This window comes from Pieris brassicae, chromosome 6 (assembly GCF_905147105.1).
Source record: "Pieris brassicae chromosome 6, ilPieBrab1.1, whole genome shotgun sequence".
NCBI lineage: Eukaryota > Metazoa > Arthropoda > Insecta > Lepidoptera > Pieridae > Pieris > Pieris brassicae.
The window spans coordinates 12131768-12153014 of NC_059670.1; the positions used below are offsets into that span (position 1 = coordinate 12131768).

A 21247-nucleotide genomic window follows, 5' to 3' on the forward strand; every position below is an offset into this window, starting at 1 on the left:
CTTAATAATTGCACTTACTTGGCGAGAAGTTTTTGTTTCATCTTCCTAGCTTTCTTCTTAGCAAACTTCAGCCTATCTTTCTCTTTCTTCTCCAACTCTTCTTTTTCAGCTTCATCAAGGGAATCTTTGTCGTGACTTTCGGATGTCGTCTAAATATTAAGAATAAATTTACATTTAATTTAATCGATTTAATTAAAACAAAGAAAGCAAAGAAACTTTTACACATGACAAACACTTTCTTTAGATTTTTTAAAGTTGTATAGTTTTTTTTATATTAGCCATAGATATAAAAGTCATCAGATTCAAAATAATAGTATATTTATATTAAAAGGAAATCGCACCGGTTGCCTTGGTCCGGTGGCCTTCTCCCTTATAGCCTGCAAGTGAGACGTGTGTCGTAATTGACTTGCGTCCTGCTTGTCTCGGATCCGAGACCTGAGAGCGTCAGCTTCCAATTCTGCTGCTTCCGCGAGGGCTGATAATCGAGATTTTACTGCTTCTGCCTGTAAAGTGTTTGAATACAAATATTTAGAAAGTGCATTTTCCCGTGTAACCTTATATGGGCCTCGGACTGTATCCGCTTCGTAGATTTTAATTTTATAGACAAGTACAACGTATCTGACACGTATTATCAATTTTTGGGTTTGACAGGTGCCTGTTTCCTCGCAAAGTTTACCCTCAGCGTAAAAGAAAGTGCTAATTGCGGACATTATTACACACAATATACAATATATCATAAAAATATTGCAATGATTCAAAATACACTTTATTATGATTATCATGATCAAAACAATTATTATTAACAGCGATAATAATTTTAGAGATAATAATTTTAAAGATTATTTTGTTTTAGATTAGAGGACCCAAAATCCTAGCGAACTTTAGTGAATATTTTAAATAAATCAAAACAATCTAATTACTCTTGCGTTGTCTCGTGTCAAATTATGATTGCTCTGATAAAAATAAACAGGTAAGTACCAAAGTCAGAACGTGCAATAAGACGAATTTAGTTATTGTAATTTATTTATTGTCTTTTACTACATTACTTTTACACATTTAAAGAAAACACTTTTTTAACGGATTGAAGCTATGCATTATTATAAACTTATAATTATTTCACATAATAAAAAAAAACTTCCGACGTTTCGCGTCCTTTACAGCGTGCGTGGTCACGGTGACGCGTTATGGGCCGTTAAAAAATAATGATAATTGAAATTCTCTGATAAGAAAATACATTTTGAAAAATCTGAACTCCAAAACCGGAAGTAAAAATATCAAATAAGGTTTTCAAAAACTTCGACCACTACTAGTTAGGATGATAGGTGAACTAATGTTGTTGCATTCACTGAGTTTTATGAGACGATGTATATACTTTTTTAGGGCAGCATAATGTTAGCTATTGGCTTTCATACCCAAGAGGTATTATTAACCCGAATATAAACAAATTCTACGAGCTAATTTTTTTTCAAATTTCATATATACATTACATATAATTAGTTGTTGTATATGTTTACGAGAACGGGGCTCAAAAGCCAAATAAAGAATATCAATTAGCTTAGGCCTAAACCAACCCAGAGAGCAATTGGTAAAATATAAAATGGTTATCATTCTGTTTACAATGGCTTAATTCATACATACTGTCACAGCCCGGCTAGCTCAGTCGGTAGAGCATGAGACCCTTAATCTCAGGGTCGTGGATTCGAGCCCCACGTTCCGCGACATACTTTTTTATTTTATTATTAATACTGTACTGATGGAATATCAAATCTGTTCATTGGATGCCTAAATGGTCCTTATAAAATTTGTAAATTAAATTAGTTAGCCTCGATTTTACGTTAGAAGCTACCTCTTTAGGCATTAGAATATTATCTAGTAGCATAACATACTCTATGGGTAGGGAAACGATTTAGATAAATTGTTGCTGGTATAACTATCCACAATCCATATAAATGAACTACCCACAATTTCTACCTTAGAAAGTGTATAAAAGAATTTCAAAGGCTTACCTTCTCCCTCGCCGCATCGTCCCTCTCCTGTTTCTTTTGCTCCTTCATCTCTTCTAATCTTGCATCTCTCTCTTTCCTCTTCTCTAATAAGGTCTCCATTTGAAGTTTTCTAGCCGCTTCTAAGGCTTGTCTCCGGGCTCCTACAGCTGCTTCGCGAGCTGCTTTTTGTTCCTGAATTTATTTCAAAAACACATTTTTACGAAGTTTTGAGTTTTTGCGTTAGTTCTGATGAATACAATAGCATAATAGCCGCTTAGTGACTTATAAAGTTCAATCAAAATATTATTAATTCAACACGACGCATACTTACAGTACGCCCGAAAGAAGTGATAACTGAAACTAATCTAAGTTTAACTATTTAATTCTGTAATGTTTATAATTACATTTAAAAACGGCAATAGTTCCGAGGTTATATACTCATGCTGTCAACGCACACACACTAAACACAGAGTCACAAGAGAGGAGAGCGCTGCGGGTTAGAGTGTGAAAGGAGGTGACTGACTACAGCTGCAGTATGCGGGAGAGAAAAGGAAGCTAGACACACTGGCGCCGTAACGCGTTACGTAACGAAACGGTTTACCCTCCCATAAGAAGTTATCACTTAAAAATTATTTAAGAAAGGCTTCTTAATGTCCTTTTACTGCCAATTTTACAATCAAGAGGGTAAACAAGAAGAAAGTATAAGAACTGCCAAGGAAGTATACAGCTGTTTAAAAGGAATCACGAAGGCAGTGTCAGCCTAACGGCTTGAGCTTGCACGTCATAACCCTTTAGTCGTGCATTCGAATCTCGGTAGCAAGAAAACCAAAATGCCTTAGAACCAAACCTCAACACGCATCAGGCACAAATGGCTGATCATCGACTTGCATATAAAGAAAAAAAATCACGTAATAAGTATTTCATAATACTTACAAGTTTAGTAAGTCGGTCTCGTCTCATTTGCCGAAGTCGAGTGGTTAACGACTTGCACTGATCCAGGAATTCGTGCCTTCGATTCTCCGCTTCTAATTGTTTAATGAACGCGATCTCACGCAGTTTCTCCTCTTCGTCGTGGGCTTTGCGAACTATATCCTGGAATTAAATGTTGACAATACTTTACTTATCGTTATCAAAAATATTTTACTTATATGTGTCGCATTGTAAGATATCGCAAAATAAATATATAAAAAAAATATTTTTTTATAAGAAAGTACCGACAGTTTATTATTCGAAAATTTCTTATCCGAGTATCGAAACAAAAAGAAAAGCTTCATTATTAACCGCTTTCAGTTTTGTTCTGTTAAATCACTGGTAGAGGGGTGGCGGGAGAGTGACGTGTCGATCGCGTGATTGGTAAATCAGTTGACGTTTGTGTCCCGCGCTGTGTACGACGCGCAAACTTTCCCCCACTCCCTTGTTTAATGCTCAAGAAGTTTGCCGGTATCTGTACTATATCTAAATTTTTTAAATTTCCCTCTCAGATCTTACCTGATTATTGTTTTATAATTTTACTTATAACTTTCTTAAAATTTCATGAATAATTTCAGATTTTTACCAATTAAATTTACTATAGTATAACTCTTATAAAGTAATGTCTCCTAACGATCAAACTACGCAAAATATTACCTTTAAGTGCTGATCACGGTTTTCAGCGGCCTTTTGCAGACGGCGCTCCATTCTCAACTTCTTTTCTTCTATCAACTGGTTCTTGGCGAGCTGCAAAATGAGAAAATTAATTATATTTAAATTAAACCTATGTCACCGATAACAATTTGTAGGATTTAAAGAAAATCGAGAATCTCCAATCATCAGCTATGGGAGCTGGAATAACGTGGACTGAAATTAAGAGAGATGTCCAGGATCGATCAGGCTTTTCTACGCTGGATGCCCTCTGCCCCACTCGGGGGACATATGTATTTAAGTCAAGTAAGTCAATTGTACCAGCCAAGGCATTGTATTTTGCAGTTTTTTTGTTTCATAAGCGTTCCAATTGCCTAAAACTTAGTTAAACTCCGAGAGAATAGCCAGGCGTAGGCACACTCCTCAGCATTTTATTTATCAATTTATTCTTTGTTTTTAGTGAGTGGCCTATTTAAAGAATCTCGTAGACCAGTGACCATGTTCACTGCATATTACTAATTTCAATAAATTCTCTTCTATATGTGGAATGAATATATTATGTTTTCTATACCTTAACTTCCTCCACCCTGGCCAATAGCTGATGAATGCGTTTAGCCCTCTCCGTTTGATACGACATGCGCTGTCTTTCCGCTCGAGCTTGTTTTGCCTGTAATCTGTTTAACCTCTGTTTAAAATCTGTTTCACCCTACAACTTAAACTAAAGTTGTCGTAATATTTTTTTATCACAATGTACAATTTCAGAATTTTTTTAAATACCTTCTTAAAGCATCTTGTAGACTCCCTCGTCGTTTTATGCCTTGAGAAAGTTTAGCGTGCAGTTGCTGAGCTCTGCCTACAAACCGAAAGCGTAGTTTCATTTATTTTTTATTATAAAATCCTCCTTTCTCCATCTCAAAGTTGGACAGGAAAAATATATTTTATAAAATAAACTACATTCAACATAATTTTTGATTAAAAAAAATAATGCATCATACCTTGTATTGCCTGGGAAATAAATTTGATCAGAAAGCAGATATTTCTATGAAAATTGCGTTCGAATATAATTCGAAAATTTTCAGGAACAAAATATATCCACTAACAAAGTACCTATCTAGGGCTTCTTAACGTAAAAGCACGTATAATATAATAATTATGTCGAGTGTCATATTATTAGTACATAAAGTCCTTTCGTTCACTCACCAGGATCCCGAGCCACGAGGGCTTCCAACACCACAAGTGTATCGACTCTTTCGGCCCAGGACATCCCAGCTAAGGCCGTTTCGTACTGGTCCTCTAGACTGGCCGTAAGAGACCCCAGGCCTTCTGGCATTGGCACTGGGGTGGAAGCCGGTTCTTCTAAGGGGATTTCTGCATCAGTCTAAAAATATTTGTCTTATTGTGTACTGAATTGTATCACTATATTTTTTTTTAAATTGTGATAAATTCGTAGCCTGACATATTGATGACGCTTCTAGTATTAAATAGATTTTTAGTAAGCCCTATCCTTCAAAAGGCACGTGTATAAATTTGACAACTGTCGAACTATTAGTTTGTGAGATATAGTATTTTGGGTGAAGGAACTTTTGTTGAGTTAAAAAAGAATTTTCTGTGGTAGTAAAGCATGAATATTTGGCAAATAAAATCCTATTTGCCAAGGCAAGGCATGATAAACATTATTCGGACTTCACCAGGAAAATCGACCATTGGGCAGTGGTTTGCTTAGTTTCAACAAGGCAAATGAAATCCGAGGACGATGCACGCAGTGGACGCTTTGGGGTTAAATAAATGTATTGAACAGATATGAATATTGGATCAGCGAAAGCTCTGTTCAAAGTGGATGCCGCGCGAGCTTACAATCGACCGAAAATGGATAAATGGGAGTACCCGCAAACAATATCGGCTCCGCGTTAATAAAGTTTTTAAAAATAGGCAAAGTGAGAAAATAGTTCTAAAAAGTTACTAAAACTGTGTCAAACTGTAACCTGCAGTGATACAAGTTGGAGTACAGACTTTATATAAAACATTCTGGAAGAAAATAGTAATAAGTTTCAACGAACAAAATTCAAATTTTAAAAAATTATCAGTGCAATTCTAAATGAAGTTGAGAGAAACGGAAAGTTAATCAAACTATATGTGTTGGACTAATTACGATACGATAGTGAAAGTAATAAATAATAGAGAAAACAAACAGAACAATAATAATGAGAAAGAGGACATCTTCAACATTTCGCAAAATATAGTAAACAGCATGTACCAACTAAATAAAGCATCACACTACATGTCTACTGACAGCCATTCCTTTCGCAAACAAAGGCCAACAATTTAAAGTTTTGTTCCAGAACATTCAAAGTATTAAAAATAAACAACACATATTAGAAGCATTCATTGAACAAACCCCTATTTTCAACGCAATATGTATATCAGAGACATGGTTAACAAAGGAAAAACTCAGTATGATTCAATTCAGCGGATATAACATCGCAGCATCATACTGTAGAAGTACGCGCGGAGGTGGTGGCGTCTGCACCCTACTCCAAGACCATTTCGAGTATATTGTAAGAAACGATATTACCAATATGTCCATAGATTATATACTAGAATTATGTGCAGTAGAATTACCTAAAGAAAATATATTATTATTAACGATTTAATGGAATAAGAAGAGAAATAAGAAGAAGTTATATTTCATAGTCAATTAAATATTATCTTAAATTATATAAACACTAAGTATTCCAAATGTAATGTAATTATAGGCGGAGATCTCAACATAAACATATTAGATACCAATATAAAAACTAGTCAATTCCTAGATTTAATGTTAGAATTTCACTTCACTTCACTAGTGGGAGTGCCATGCTGTTGCTTTCGGGCTTCAGCCAAACGGGCAGGCACGACCGGGGCAGTACCACTATCTCACAGAAAACCGGCGTGAAGTGATGCAATAGGTTCATCTTATTGTACTCGCGTTTCGTGCGGTGAGTGAGACTCCCGGAGCCCATCAATTCCCCCCCCCCCAGAATATGAAGATGCAGTTTAAACAGAGATTACCCCAGGGGGGGGTACCACACGTTTCCGCTGTGGAGAATCCCCCTCTGAGCGTCCATCATCGGAACAAACAGTATTCGGTGGTGGATGCACAGGCTGCCCTTCGTATTCTGGGGTGGGCAAAAACTGCGCTAAAAACTATAGGTTTCGATCTCGGGGCAAACGGAAGAATTTACCGAAGGCATCCCCTTCCACGCTCTCAGTGGACTTTACCAATGTTAGGGGGCTCAACTCTAATCTTAACGCGGTTCACTTTCACCTCGAAACTGCGAAGCCGGCCTTATTCTTCCTTACTGAGACTCAGATATCCTCCCCGGCTGATACTTCCTACCTCTCCTACCCGGGGTACAAATTGGAACATTCATTTGTGCCGCGGGCGGGAGTTTTCGTGTACGTCAGAGAGGATATCGGTTCTCGTCGCCTCGGGTCGCTTGAAGGAAGGGACCTATCTAGCCTCTGGCTGCGCGTAGACTGCGATGACCATCCGCGATTCTACGCATGCCTGTATAGGTCCCATAGCGGAAATACCGAAACTGACCGACTCATTGAGCACATCCAAATGGCTACAGATTCCCTGCTCGAAGGGGTTCCTACCGCTGAAATCGTGATACTTGGCGATTTTAACGCTCACCATGCCGATTAGCTCGGCTCGGAAACCACCGATCACGCGGGAAGATCCTTTCACGACTTTGCTTTAGCTTACGACCTGTCACAAATGGTCCCTGCGATTACGCGAATACCAGATGTGGATGGTCATAAACCCTCTTTGTTGGACCTTCTGCTGACCTCACATCCGGAGACCTATCAAGTCTCTGTTGACCCGCCATTGGGTTCATCGGATCATTGTGTGGTCCGGAGTACTGTGTCTACTACGCGCCCTCCTCGGCCCCGTTTTTCGGGTTGTCGCCGTATTTGGCACTATCGGTCAGCAGATTGGGATGGGATGCGGTCTTTCTTTCCTACCTCCTCTCCTAGGCCTCTTGGGGGCCTATGTGCTTTTCGTCGGAAGCTCCAGATTCCGTCGCTGCCTGTGTCGCCGAAGTGGTTCTGCAGGGCATGGAACTCTTTATTCCATTTTCTGCGGTGCCGATCGGTGGCAAGTCACAGCCCTGGTTTAAGCGTTCTTGCAAGGCAGCATCGCGTCGAAAGCGAGAATGCTTTAATGCATGGGCGGAAGCGGCAATATCTCGTGATGCTAATACCAGCGAACATAAAAAAGCATATAACTCAGCCTCCAGGTCCTTCAAACGGGAAATCGCTAAGGCAAAGTCAGAGCACATCGCCAGATTTGGCGAGAGATTGGCCCAACTTCCTTTGGGGACTCGAGCCTTCTGGTCTCTCGCCAAAGCTGTACAAGGGAATTTTTGTCAGCCATCCATTCCACCGCTGCACAGGGAGAATGACTCGCTCGCCCACACTGCGAAGGAGAAGGCCGACCTCTTGGGCTGTGTCTTCGCGTCCAACTCGACTTTGGATGACCGAGGGGGATCACCACCGACGATTTCGCGGTGTGATTATTCAATGCCGGAAATCACATTCCGGCAACGTGCTGTTCGCAAGGCACTATCTTCCTTAGACATTCATAAGTCGAGCGGGCCGGATGGTATCCCTCCAATTGTGCTGCATACTTGTGCTCCTGAGTTGGCTCCGGTCCTGACGCGCCTATTCCGGTACCTGTACTCGCTCGGCACTGTCCCGAAGTGCTGGAAGACCGCTTCGATACATCCGATCCCTAAAAAAGGCGATCGCTCTGATCCGTCCAACTATCGTCCAATAGCTATAACCTCCTTGTTCTCCAAAATAATGGAATCCATTATTAATGGCCAGCTCTTGAGGTATCTAGAGGGCCACCAGCTAATTAGCGATTATCAGTACGGCTTTCGTCGTGGTCGTTCGGCTGGTGACCTTCTAGTATACCTTACACATAGATGGGCAGAGGCAATTGAGTCCAAGGAGGAGGCGCTAGCGGTTAGTTTGGACATAGCGAAAGCCTTCGATCGGGTGTGGCACAGAGCACTGCTCTCGAAGCTTCCAGCCTACGGGCTTCCCGAGAAATTATGCGACTGGATCTCCAGCTTTCTGGCCGATCGGAGCATCAAGGTCGTCGTCGACGGAGCATGTTCCGACCTTAAACCCGTGAATGCTGGGGTCCCACAAGGCTGTGTTCTATCCCCGACCCTGTTTCTTCTGCATATCAATGACATGTTGCAACTTAGCAACATTCATTGCTATGCGGACGACAGCACTGGGGATACTCTTTACACTGGCCGGGCAGGTATTTCTCGGGCAGTTGTCGATGAGTACCGGAACAAACTTGTGTCTGAAGTCGAAACTCTACTACGTGGAGTCTCGGACTGGGGTAGACTAAACCTAGTCCAATTTAACCCCAAGAAGACACAAGTTTGCGCGTTTTCCGCGAAAAAAATTCCCTTTGTCGCTACTCCTCTTTTCGAAAACACTCTTCTTGAAGCCACAGCCAGCATCAGAATACTTGGCGTTGACATATCGAACGACGTTCAGTTTCGCGGTCATTTGGAGGGAAAGGCTAAATTAGCCTCCAAAAAGCTTGGTGTGCTCAGCAAGGCGAGACGGTACTTCACTCCGGGCCACCGCTTGCAACTCTATAAAGCGCAAATACGGCCCCACATGGAATACTGTTCTCACCTCTGGGCGGGGGCTCCCCAGTACCAGCTCCTTCCACTTGACCGTATCCAACGAAGAGCGGTTCGAATCGTCGATGACCAATCCCTCTCCGAGCGGCTCGATCCTTTGGCGTTGCGTAGAGATGTGGGGTCACTCTGCATCTTCTACCGCATTTACCATGGAGAGTGTTCAGAGGAGTTATTCGGATTAATACCTGCAGCTGAGTTTCATCATCGGACGTCGAGGCAGAATACAAAATTCCACCCGTATCACCTCGACGTCCGCCGTTCCACGACTGAGCGTTTTTCAAGGCAATTTTTGCCGCGCACCACCGCTATGTGGAACCAGCTGCCCACTGAAGTATTTCCGAACCAATTCGACTTAGGGTCCTTCAAGAAAAGAGCGTACAAATTCTTAAAAGGCCGGCAACGCACTCGCGAGCCCTCTGGCATTGAGAGTGTCCATGGGCGGCGGTATCACTTAACATCAGGTGAGCCTCCTGCCCGTTTGCCCCCTATTTTATAAAAAAAAAAAAATTTAAATATTTGTACATTTTACATGTAAAAAAACCCACACGTACTACTCAAACCACATCAACATGCTTAGACTTAATATTCACTAACTTTCACCCAAATAAAACATCCACAACTGTAGAAGATTTGGGTTTTTCCGATCATAACGCAACCATAATAAACATCACCATACCAAAAATGTCCATCACACATGAAACATTCTACACATATAAAAGATCATTTAGCGATGGAAACATATTAAAATTTAAGTCCGCGTTAATTACTGTAGATTGGAACAATATTATAACAACAGATCATAATATTAACGATAACTATAAAGCATTTCAAGATACGCTTATGAATGTACTAAATAAAAGCATACCAATACGAAGAATAAAAATAAAAAATATTCATAAGAAGCATTGGTTGACGAAAAGCATAAAAATATCCTGCAAAAATAAAAGATTATTAAAAATACTTACACTAAATGCAAATAACGCAATAATAACAAACTATTATAAAAAATATGAAAAAATGTAAATACGGCAAAAAAGCTACAATACAGTAACAAAATGAACAAATCCAATAATAAAGTAAAAACAATGTGGAGTATAATTAATGAATGCACCAATAAAACATTAAAAAAGGGCGAAATAATCTAAAACTACAAACAAATAATAAAATAATTTCCGAACCCAAACAAGTAGCTAACATTTTCAACAACTTTTTTGCATCTATCGGCGAAGAAAGCCAAATACAAACAAGTAGACCAAAATGTAATCCCGTACTTTCTCCTTCCAAAAACACAATGTTTCTCAGACCTGTAGACCCTTATGAAATAAATATTTTAATAAAAAATCTTAAAAACAAAAATAGTCACGGTATTGACGAACTCCCACCAAAATTACTTAGTGTTTACTTAGTGTTACACGAAATGTGCAGACGAACTCACTCTACCATTCTACAAATTGATAAATCAATCCTTCGAGGAAGGTGTTTTTCCTGATCAACTCAAAATAGCAATAGTGAAGCCCTTACATAAGAAAAACGACAAAACAGACCCCAATAATTATCGTCCAATAGCTCTATTACCGACTGCATCAAAGATATTTGAGAAAACAATGTATGATCGGGTGTACGCCTTCTGCAAGAAATATGGGATATTCAATGAATGTCAAAATGGTTTTCGAAAAAACAGGTCAACAACTTTAGCAGTATATAAATTCATACAGGAAGCTCTTAATATAACAAATAATAAAGAATACGCAATCGGTATGCTCCTAGACATGACTAAAGCCTACGACAATGTACCTTGTCGTAGGCTTTAGTCACGTCTATTATATATTCTATTATCTATCTATGTGTATTATATGAAATATTGTTAAATAAACTCTATGGGATAGGTATCCGCGGAAAAACTTACGAATGGTTCAAGTCCTATCTTGAAAACAGAAAACAATTAGTAGAAATAGAATTTTATAATAATGAAACAAAAATTCTCCAAAATTACCGCTCTGACAGTAAAACAATAAAAGCCTCAATACCACAAGGAAGCGTTATTGGGTGCCTTCTTTTTCTCATTTATATAAACGACCTTCCAAAAACCATAGAAGGACCTGGTCCATGTGTTTTATTCGCTGATGATATTTCGATTATCGCCCCCTGTCATGATATCGCTAACATACACTCTACACTCAATAATATTCTAACAAAAACTATAACCTGGATGAATGCACACAATCTTGAAATCAATTTTGAATAAACCAAAAACAATAGCATTCCACCCCCGTCAAAAAAAGCCACTTTCTCTAAATTTCTCTTTTAACAACCACACAATAGAACAAGTTAACGAATTTTCATTACTAGGTATAACAATAGACACAAACATAAACTGGAAATCACACATACAAAAAATAAAATCAGAACTATAATTTTTTTAAATGCTTTCGGGAAATTAAAAAGACTACCTGAAAACCGCTCTAACAACCTACTACGCCTATGCGCATGCATGGCTAAACTACGGTGTAATAATGTGGCGTAATCTGCAAACCACATTTCATAAAACTAAACATTATCACTCTACTCTCATTATACATATTGGAAATCTGTAAATTTGCCCATACACACAAAGAATTTTACACCACACGCGAAGACATACAGACAAGATATACACTTCGACACAAAAAACGCCTAAACCTACCATCTTCCCGATTACAAATATATGCATCAAGCCCACTAGTCATGTCAATCAAAATTTATAATAAACTACCTGAGATACTAAGAAATGAAAAAAAGATACATATATTTACAAACAAACTAAAAAAACTTCTTATACGTAAATGTTATTATAGCGTTAATGAGTACCTAGAAGATAAAAATATAGCTCAATTTCATCATTATTAATCCCTAAATATTCAAAATTAAATAAATAAATAAAAAATGTTATTCTATGTAATTGGTACTAGCCTGGAGTGTGAAGTTTTATGTGCTATTAGTTACTTCTTTTGCTGTGCCCTAACAGGGTCCATAATATTGTACCTAGCTTTAAGCCTCTTAAACATATTTTGTAACGTTATGGAATGCAAATAAATACATGAATACATGAACAACAGCAAATTAATGATTCTGAGCAGTGTTTGAAGCTGTTCAATCGTAATAATTTTTACGTCGATATGTGACAATGGATGAAACAGGGCTCCGTCGTTACGAGATAAATCGACTCCAAGACGGGGAAAGACAAAGAAGTCGGCTGGCCAGGTTAGGCTTCAATGTTTTAGGATGGGCATAGTATAATCTTCGTCGACTACATTTGTACCACAAAGAACGGTTCGGTGGCCGTCGATACACAATTTTATACTAGAATAATACGTTCTGAGTACATACCTCGTTACAATATCTTCTTACTAGGAAGAAAGGCACACAATATCAGCCGTAAGGATTTGGAGAAATTCTATTAAGTTTGGGAACAAAGAGAGTATAGACTGATATTAGCTAATATTTTGCCTCACGATAGTTCTCAAAAACGCACTAAACACTCAATATAAAATTCTAAATAGTGGACGTAGCTATTATGAATTATAATTTAAAAAAAGTATATATCAAAATAAAAATGTGTAACGTAACCCGAGTAAATCTCAACAATGACTCAACTAATAAAGGTGACGGTCAGCCGAGAAAAAATATTTGGGTTCATTCTCATCAAAAATTATTAAAAAACTCTGTATTTCGAACAACCTTAAAAAGGAAAAGCACCATAAACAGCGACTATTGGAGCGCTTGAAGGGAAAATCGGCCCCATTTGAAGAAAGTGCTGTTTCATCAAGACAATGCACGAATCAATGAAAACGATGGCAAATTCCATGAAATGGGCTTCGACATGCTTCCGCATCCACCGTATTCTCCAAATTTGCCCCCAGCGTCTGTTCCTGTTATCAGACGCGCTGATGAAGCGTTTTTAAGGCTAAAGACAAATCATACTACAAACATAGTATCGAAAAATTGTATGACCGCTCTAATTGTTGGATACAGCGATAGCTCTTGAAGGCATATTAAATTAAAAAAATAGCCTACGAACTATCCAGTTCACTTTTATTGGAAAATACTATTTACCACTACTACGGTACTAAAAATGCATTTGTACTGCACATGACTAATTTCATGTTGTTTCGTGTAAGTATGTAGTATAAGCGTGGCGTAAATCGAATACATTTAAAGAGAATTAAAATATACAAGCAAACAATTAAGACTTTGATAATAAATAGTATTTCAAGAAACTTTTCATATGCTAGTGAAGAGTATATTTAATAATAACAATCTTTACCTCCGTATCATCAGTTTCCGTGTCAAGATCGATGTCAGACACCTGTTGCAGCTCCATGATTTGCCTGTTCAAAAGATCTTCTTCTTCGCAAAGCTTCCGCTGGTCGACTTCCGACTGAAAATCCAAGGCCAGACTAATCTTCCGTTCATTTTCCTCAATTTGCGACGTCATTTCCGCGATTTCCGACATTTCGGATGGATCAGCTGTCTTTAATATTTCATTGTGATCAGAGATATGATCGTCTTCTTCCAAAAAATTAAATGTTGATTTAAATTCAGCTTTCCATTTATCAAAATCAAACTCTTGGTGTACACTTTCTTCAGATCGTGTTAAGCCCATTGTAAGGCTTTCCAGAGAGGAATGCAAGCGATTTTTTTCTTTTGAGACGCTTTTTGCTTTTTCAGCCTTTTTCGTCAGCACTTTGTTTTTTGATGAGCGCGTTTTCAGTCCAGTAATATCAGATTTTTGTCGCCTCATAGTAGGATCTCTTTTTTCAGATTTCTTGCTAGATTTTATAGCCTTCTCAGCCTTTTTTTCTTTTTCAACCTTTCGTGGTTGTTCGGATTTAGCACGGTCACAGTTGTCTTTAACATCAATCGATATGGGGTTTTCTTCTTTGGGAGATTCTAACATGTTTAATGTTGGAAGACTTGCCGTAGCTGTCGGTTGACGAAAGCGATTAGTCCAGTGGCTTTTGGATTGCTTTTTAGATTCTCGCTTTGATTTCACTGTTAACCAACCATCGTTATCATTTTTACTGTACATATTAACTCCTGAAGAGTTGATATCTTGTGTTGCCTGCAAATCTTCTGGAACAAGTGTTTTAATACTTTCATTCGATTCATTTCTAGCCATATCGATTGCAATAGTGTTTTCGACCGATTTTTCAATGAAAACACTTACGTTTTCACGTTTATCACCTTTTTCATTAAGTCTTATAGAGGAAGGCCGTGGTCGAGTTCTAAGGTTTAATCTGTTTCCCGATTTGGCGTCACCCGATCCCATGTGGTTAGTTCTAATTGACGTTTTCTTTGTTACAATTTGTCCTCTGTTGATTGAAGTAGATGGAACTGTATCGAAAAGACTGGTTCTTCCGGTGGTCAAATTAAATGGATAACTGCATTTATTTGTTTGAGCTCTTTTTTGGAAAGGCCTCTGAGTTTTGACTGTTGGTGGACGTAGTTCTACAACTGTTGAGCTTCTAGCTAATTTTATTGGCTGTTTTGTTTCAGCTTTGATTGTTTTTTCTGATTGGTTTGTTGCTTTAGGCTTAGCAGCTGCTTGAGAGTATGCTGGCTTGGAAAACTTAGCCTCGCTTTTTTTCATGTCTGTGTCCTTTTTGAAGATTTTCTCCGGCTCGTATGTACAGCTAGTTGTTTTTTCAACCTCTTCCTCTACTACCCCGTCTGAATTATTTTTGTTGACTATAAAATCTTTTTGACAAGTAGCATATGTGACCTCACCTTGATTTTCAAAAATTTGACTGTTCTTCGGTACATTCAAAATTAAGTCATTTTTTTCAATAAACACTTGTTTGTGCAATAATTCTAGCTCATTCGTTTCCTCTCCTTCAAATTGTTTTTCAATTATAGAAGTCTCTGTGCTCCGTTCTTTCTCAGTGGTATCAGCTGTTTTTTGATTCTCAATAGCACTTTTAATATCACCAATGGCTGGTTTATCAGCAGTGACAATAACTAACTCGCTATTGTTTTTTACTTTCAAATCCGAGCAACCCTTTTCAACAGAATCACAATTATTAATCGGCTTATCGGACTCTATGCCATTGTTGATCATATTATCATTTTTTGCTTTATTTTCCAAAATTTGTTTTTTTAAGAACTCATTTTCCATGACATTAAGTTTGTCAACAGTTGACTGAGCATAGTTTGACATATCTTCAACTTTATTCTCCTTTTTTGTCAAGGATTTTGGTGCCTTAATTACCACCAACTTTGGAGATGCACAAGGACTAAGTTTGGCATGTCCTATTTCAACCACTTTCGGTTTTAATGTATCAATATCATCCTTTTTTTCATATACTTTAGAATCCTCGCATATTTCTTTAATATCTTTTTCCTTGATATCTGAAAGTCTAGATAGTTCTTTTGCAATTTTTGGCTCAGGTTTAGCAGTAATTTTAGAAGTATTGATTTTGTTGCTAAAGAACTCAATATTTGCCTTAGGACTGGTACTTGAATGGCCTGAAGCAACCCTAGGGCTTATTTTTCCACTTCCTGGACTCACTTTTCCAGTTGGATTCGGGCTGTTTTTTCCACTAGGTGTATTATATCCAGAGAATGATGGGCTGTTTTTGCCTGACACTGTAGGTGAACTTTTAACAGAATATGCGCGTTTTGGTTCTGGCTTAACAAAATCAGTCTTTCTAATCTCCCATGCTAGGCTCTGTGGTCTTTGTGGAGGAGGGGTGTTATCATAATCCCACTTTACTCTAAACCACTCGGCCAAAGCCTTGAAATCGCGTGTGTAGTTCTCTAGAACAAGTATCACTTCTTGGCACTCATTGAGATTTTCATTTGCTTGAACAGTGTTGTATATTTCACCAATCTGTAAAACAAATTACTGTCATTCAAACAGGCATTTTACAATGGCTTACTAATTACGTTACATAATAGCTCAGAATATATATTAATAAAATTATAAAAACCAGTGGCGCTAGAACCTTTTTAATTTTTAATGCATGCTGAAAGTCCATACACAGCCAGGAATTGAACCTATACGCTCACGGTTAGGAGTCGCACGCTGAAGCCACTTGGCTAACATGGCTGGTTTATATACTGGCTTTTGCATATACAAATAACCCAGAAATATAAACAGGTCATGTATTCGAAAAATATCTATTGTTGATTGAAACCGAAAAACATTCGGCTAGTTAACATATCAAGCTTCCTTTGACAACTAATCTATTGCAACTGACCTAGACAAGCTTAAAATAACTTGCACATTAAAATTTCAAGTGTAACTAAGCCATCAATACAGTTCGACCTAAATCCATGAAATCAATAAGTTCACTACCTTGTGTCATTGTTACTAAGTATGACTCACTGAACTGCCTACTTGAATTTTAGCTGCTTGCCCAATGATGAATGGTTCTGGTGCTTGTAGAAAATGATTATTTGATGCCCCTCTCCATTAACCTTGGCACTTTGGCATTTACCAAATCAGCTATTATTAAAAATAAATTTTACTTACTCAGAATCAAATGAAATTAAGGTCCAATAAATGTTTAAACTTTATTAGTCAAAAAGGATAGAACTGATTATCTTAAAAAAACTATTATATTTTTTACACTAATAAATTTTTATAAAACTACTAACTAACAAACTGCTGATATTGATAGAAAATACAATTGACTTTTGTTTTCAAATAAATAAGATTACTTAACTAAGGAATATGTTTATAGTACTCACAGCTCTTTGCAAATCACCAAATAGCAATGCCCAGTAACGTGCACGGAGCTCCGATCGTTTATCTCGGCCTGCAGATGCTGACCGGAGTCGTGTGGTTCGAACTGGTGGTCTTGGCGGTGGTGGAATTGCACGGGGAGGCTTACGAGATAACTTGGAAGCTTTAAAGAATAGAAAAAAGTAACTTTGATAAAAATATAAATTATTACTTTTACAGTTTATTATATAAGTTGTATATATACAATAAGGGCAGATATATAAATAAAACATATAAACTGAATGAGTTTAAATAAATGATCATTTATAGCTAATGCCAACTACTTAGTATAGAGAATGCCTTGTAAATGTTTGTAATTTTTTATAGCATAATAAATAAAATCAGGCAAATAATATTTTAAACAGCTAATTGAAAAGACTAATGATCATCTGTAACAGGTTTGTTTTGGCCAGGCAAATTAAATGCTTAATACCTTTATAAAGGATTATTACCCCATTTTTAAAAAATAACTACTTAAATTATATATTTATATATTATAAAAGCAACCATAAATTGGTTTTATAAAGAAGATTCTTAATAACATTCAGATTTAAATTTTAATAAATACAAAGATCAATCTAATTAATATAACATGGAAATACATTTATATTAACAATTTTGCATATTCAGAAATTGATACTATGTACTAAATCAATTATTGATTAACGAAAATAGTTTTAGCTCGAGTACCAACATAACATGCTCCAAAAATACAGTCAACACACCTACACAATGTTTCATTTGTGAATTATACTAGCGTTGCTACTTTGTGACAATTACCTGGGGTTTCCACGGTAACGTGATACGCCACTAAGTTTCTTGCCTCCCTACCTTCCTCCTGCACCAATTGCCTCACTTCTTCCATATCAAATTAAAGTACTTTAGATTTCATTGCAAAACAATAGATTCACAGGCATCACATACTTAGTAAGCGCATTAGACAATAAAAGGACTATTTCCATTCTAAGAACACAAAATATAAAGCAAAAAGAAAGTAATATATAAAATTACATTTGAATGAATATGCAAAAAATTAAATTTCTGGCGAATTGTAAGATTTAATAAAAACCGTTCAATATTTTCATAACAATTTTCTGCGTTTTCGTTTTGACAGATTTATGATTCTTGACAGGTACTCACTACTCCTGCACTTTGGCTTTGGCACGGTTTGTGCATTAGCCAGCGTCAATTATAAAGTCCTGCACTTAGGGATACACTTATGTTTTAGCTTGTTTAAAAGTTAATAACATAATAAATTTGTTTCTTTGCAATCAGTAAAATTCTGTAAGTCTTGAAAAAGTATTACAAAATACAGGTTGCAATTATGATGTGTTATTTAGCTATGCATAAGATGCAAGATTTAATTTATACATTTTTCCATATAAATAAATAATAAATATATCTATCACATAGACAGTAGAGCATGATATTTGTTAAATGTCAATACACAAATGGGCCCACTACGGGGTTCTATGATCAATGCCATTTCTTTTCGTTGTCAAGCAAAATGGCGGATCAGGTTAGTGCCGAATCTCCTGTGAATTTATTAATTTTTCAGTGTTATTTTCGTAGTTTTTATGCCAATTAAATTATAAACATCATCTTTAAATAATGCGGATAATTAATTTTAGAGATTTTTTTTCAAATATAAGAATTATTTTGATATCATCCACGTGGGAAAAGTATCGATTAATTGTTTGATAATTATTTTAAACCAGATTTTGCATATTATGGATACAGTTACATGTGCATATGCTTGTCTGGTCCAACAAATAAATTATGTGAACTGCAACATAAGGACCTATATAGTTATGATATATAGGTTAGGTTGTGTGTATGTGGATGAGAAAAATAACTATGTAACGGCTACTATAAGGTAAAAACGAGAGTTGCACATATAATATTAAAGTATTGTGTAGTTTATGAACTCCCCTGTCCCAAAATTATAGGTTTAATTAGGAATACATAATTTATGTATTTTTTATGTGAAAACTACTTATTATAGCACGTGGTTGTCTCCTATTATTAATTACATTTTGTATAATAAATCGGTCAAACTAATTATAATTAAAATTGCAGACGGAACGTTCATTCCAAAAGCAACCAACAGTGTTCTTAAACCGTAAAAAGGGAATTGGTGTGAAACGTAGCAGAAAACCACTGAGGTACCACAAAGACGTGGGTCTCGGTTTTAAAACTCCTCGAGAGGTAAACATATAACTAACGTGTGATTTTTTTTCTGTAGACAGAGAAAGCGTTTCAGAAACAGTTGACGGTGTTCCTCAACCGTAAAGGGGGTCTGAAGAGGAAGGACATGAGACATCATAAGAATGTTGGTCTAGGATTCAAAACTCCAAGAGAGGTCTGATTTTGTTTACAGTTGCTATTCAGGTGGTGGCTTCATCGTTGCTAAGGGAGTTTTTTACTGTACTTTAAAAATGTCTTATTTAACTAATCTAATAATAAATATGTATGAGTTAATCTGATTAACTTATACATATATATACTTAATAAGCAATATTGTAAGACATTTTTAATTTGGTTATTTATACACATGCTGGTCTATGTAATACACTGCTAAATCATCATCCATGTGGGCTGGTAAGATGCATGTTAATATTACATTTATTATAATAGTGCCTATACTAATGCTAAGTTAAATGGGGGGTCTACATGGATTTGCTATACTCTCTAAACACTTTAACTAATTATGCTAATTTCACTACTTTACATCATATTCAAATATATAATTATCTACATATTTATGAAACTCATGTATGCTAAAAATATTTTACCATAATTACACTGGTGACTTTAATTCTATTAAGGCTTATTGTGCTAATGGTTTCATATAAAGCCTGATTTTTTAATAGCATTTAATGTTTCTAAAATATAAGTGAAGCTATGTTAAAATATCATGCTTTAAATGCTAATATAATGATATGAATATTATATTTGATATACATACATTTTTTGATAATAAATGATTTAAACCAAGATGATGATATTCACACGACGGTCTTCTGACTACAAAATGAAGATGAACGTGTTTTAACCCAAACTCTGATTGGTGGTTACTTTTTTTTTATGCCATTAGTCTCGGGACTAAGTTATTAAATTATGCACACTTTTATTTCGATTTCCTTGATCAAAATTCAATTTATTTTTTCAGAACAGGGTCTATCATGTTATATAAAAATCAAATTAAAAAAGTTAATGGCATTATAAAGATTGTGCTGTTCTTGTTATCATGATGGCAAACTAAAAATTTATTTTAATTTATTCTACAGGCAATTGAAGGTACCTACATTGACAAGAAGTGCCCCTTCACTGGCAATGTCTCAATTCGTGGTCGTATCCTTACTGGAGTAGTCCAAAAAATGAAGATGCAACGCACTATAGTCATCAGACGCGACTACCTGCACTACCTGCCTAAATATAACAGATTTGAGAAGAGACATAGAAATATGTCTGTGCATTTGTCACCTTGCTTCAGGTATGTTCTTTTTATGTCTGTCTATATCCAATTTTTACAGTTAAACACATTTTATTAGAAGGAAACAATTTTTTAACCAGATTAAAGCTATTTGTATTATTATAAACTTATAATTAATTTACATAATTTTAAATATTTCCGACGTTTCGCTTTAATCCGGTTAAGAAATTATTTTCTTTCAATGTGTAAAAGCTATGTTAACCAAAGACAATACTGCATTTTATTAGTTTCAAATAAGAGTCACAAAAACATAATCTTTTTATACGTTATTAGTATTGTGATAGTGAAGCTAGTAATGCATTCAATCCGCGCCAAGAAATAATGATGATACTCACACGACGGTCTTCTGAAGACTATATGACGATCAACGTGTTTTAACCCAACATCTGAATTAAGCTGTATCTAAGCAAACATATAATTTTATTTAACATCAAAAATAAAATATTTATTTTATGTTTTCAGAGACGTTGAACTCGGGGATATCGTCACTATCGGCGAATGCCGGCCACTCTCCAAGACGGTGCGATTCAATGTATTAAAGGTTTCCAAAGGAAAGGGATCCAAAAAGTCATTCAGAAAGTTCTAAATAAAATTACTATATAAGTACAACTACTTTTCATTTGTATTAATATAACCTTGCTAATAATAAAACGGGCAATTAAAT

General features: G+C 36.4%; 2 protein-coding genes and 1 non-coding gene across 4 annotated transcripts in view; 2 read left to right on the top strand and 1 right to left on the bottom strand.

The window, feature by feature from the left end:
* LOC123710659 (myosin heavy chain, striated muscle) overlaps nucleotides 1-18163 on the bottom strand; it is a 57893-nt gene extending 39730 nt beyond the window's left edge. The window contains exons 1-11 of the mRNA XM_045662699.1: nucleotides 17868-18163; nucleotides 17054-17211; nucleotides 13626-16190; nucleotides 4806-4983; nucleotides 4383-4458; nucleotides 4177-4279; nucleotides 3612-3701; nucleotides 2919-3077; nucleotides 2007-2177; nucleotides 342-503; nucleotides 19-149 (exon numbers count right to left, since the gene is read on the bottom strand). Of these exons, the coding sequence (XP_045518655.1) occupies nucleotides 19-149; nucleotides 342-503; nucleotides 2007-2177; nucleotides 2919-3077; nucleotides 3612-3701; nucleotides 4177-4279; nucleotides 4383-4458; nucleotides 4806-4983; nucleotides 13626-16190; nucleotides 17054-17211; nucleotides 17868-17952 (3878 nt within the window). The 5' untranslated portion in view covers nucleotides 17953-18163. The remainder of the gene's footprint in view (nucleotides 1-18; nucleotides 150-341; nucleotides 504-2006; nucleotides 2178-2918; nucleotides 3078-3611; nucleotides 3702-4176; nucleotides 4280-4382; nucleotides 4459-4805; nucleotides 4984-13625; nucleotides 16191-17053; nucleotides 17212-17867) is intronic.
* Trnak-cuu lies at nucleotides 1646-1718 on the top strand. The gene has a single exon. It is a non-coding gene; the product is annotated as a tRNA-Lys (tRNA).
* A 335-nt stretch (nucleotides 18164-18498) lies between the features above and the next one.
* Nucleotides 18499-21189, top strand: LOC123711219 (40S ribosomal protein S11). Of its 2 annotated transcripts, none has more exons than XM_045663705.1 (4): nucleotides 18499-18606; nucleotides 19333-19449; nucleotides 20378-20583; nucleotides 21046-21189. In XM_045663705.1, the coding sequence occupies exons 1-4, from the start codon at nucleotides 18511-18513 to the stop codon at nucleotides 21167-21169; spliced, it is 543 nt and encodes a 180-aa protein (XP_045519661.1). In that variant the 5' UTR covers nucleotides 18499-18510; the 3' UTR covers nucleotides 21170-21189. The 2 variants fall into 2 exon arrangements, with proteins under 2 accessions (XP_045519661.1, XP_045519660.1); XM_045663704.1 differs by lacking the exon at nucleotides 19333-19449 and adding an exon at nucleotides 19167-19295 and having other exon boundaries at nucleotides 18558-18606.
* The last annotated feature ends 58 nt before the right edge of the window (nucleotides 21190-21247 follow it).

Excerpts from the sequence above, each read along its gene's own strand:
- LOC123711219 (XM_045663705.1), top strand. The coding sequence starts at position 18,511 with ATGATATTTGTTAAATGTCAATACACAAATGGGCCCACTACGGGGTTC. Across the intron at positions 18,607-19,332 it reads CAAGCAAAATGGCGGATCAG|ACAGAGAAAGCGTTTCAGAA; the intron begins GTTAGTGCCGAA and ends TTTTTTCTGTAG. Across the intron at positions 19,450-20,377 it reads GATTCAAAACTCCAAGAGAG|GCAATTGAAGGTACCTACAT; the intron begins GTCTGATTTTGT and ends TTTATTCTACAG.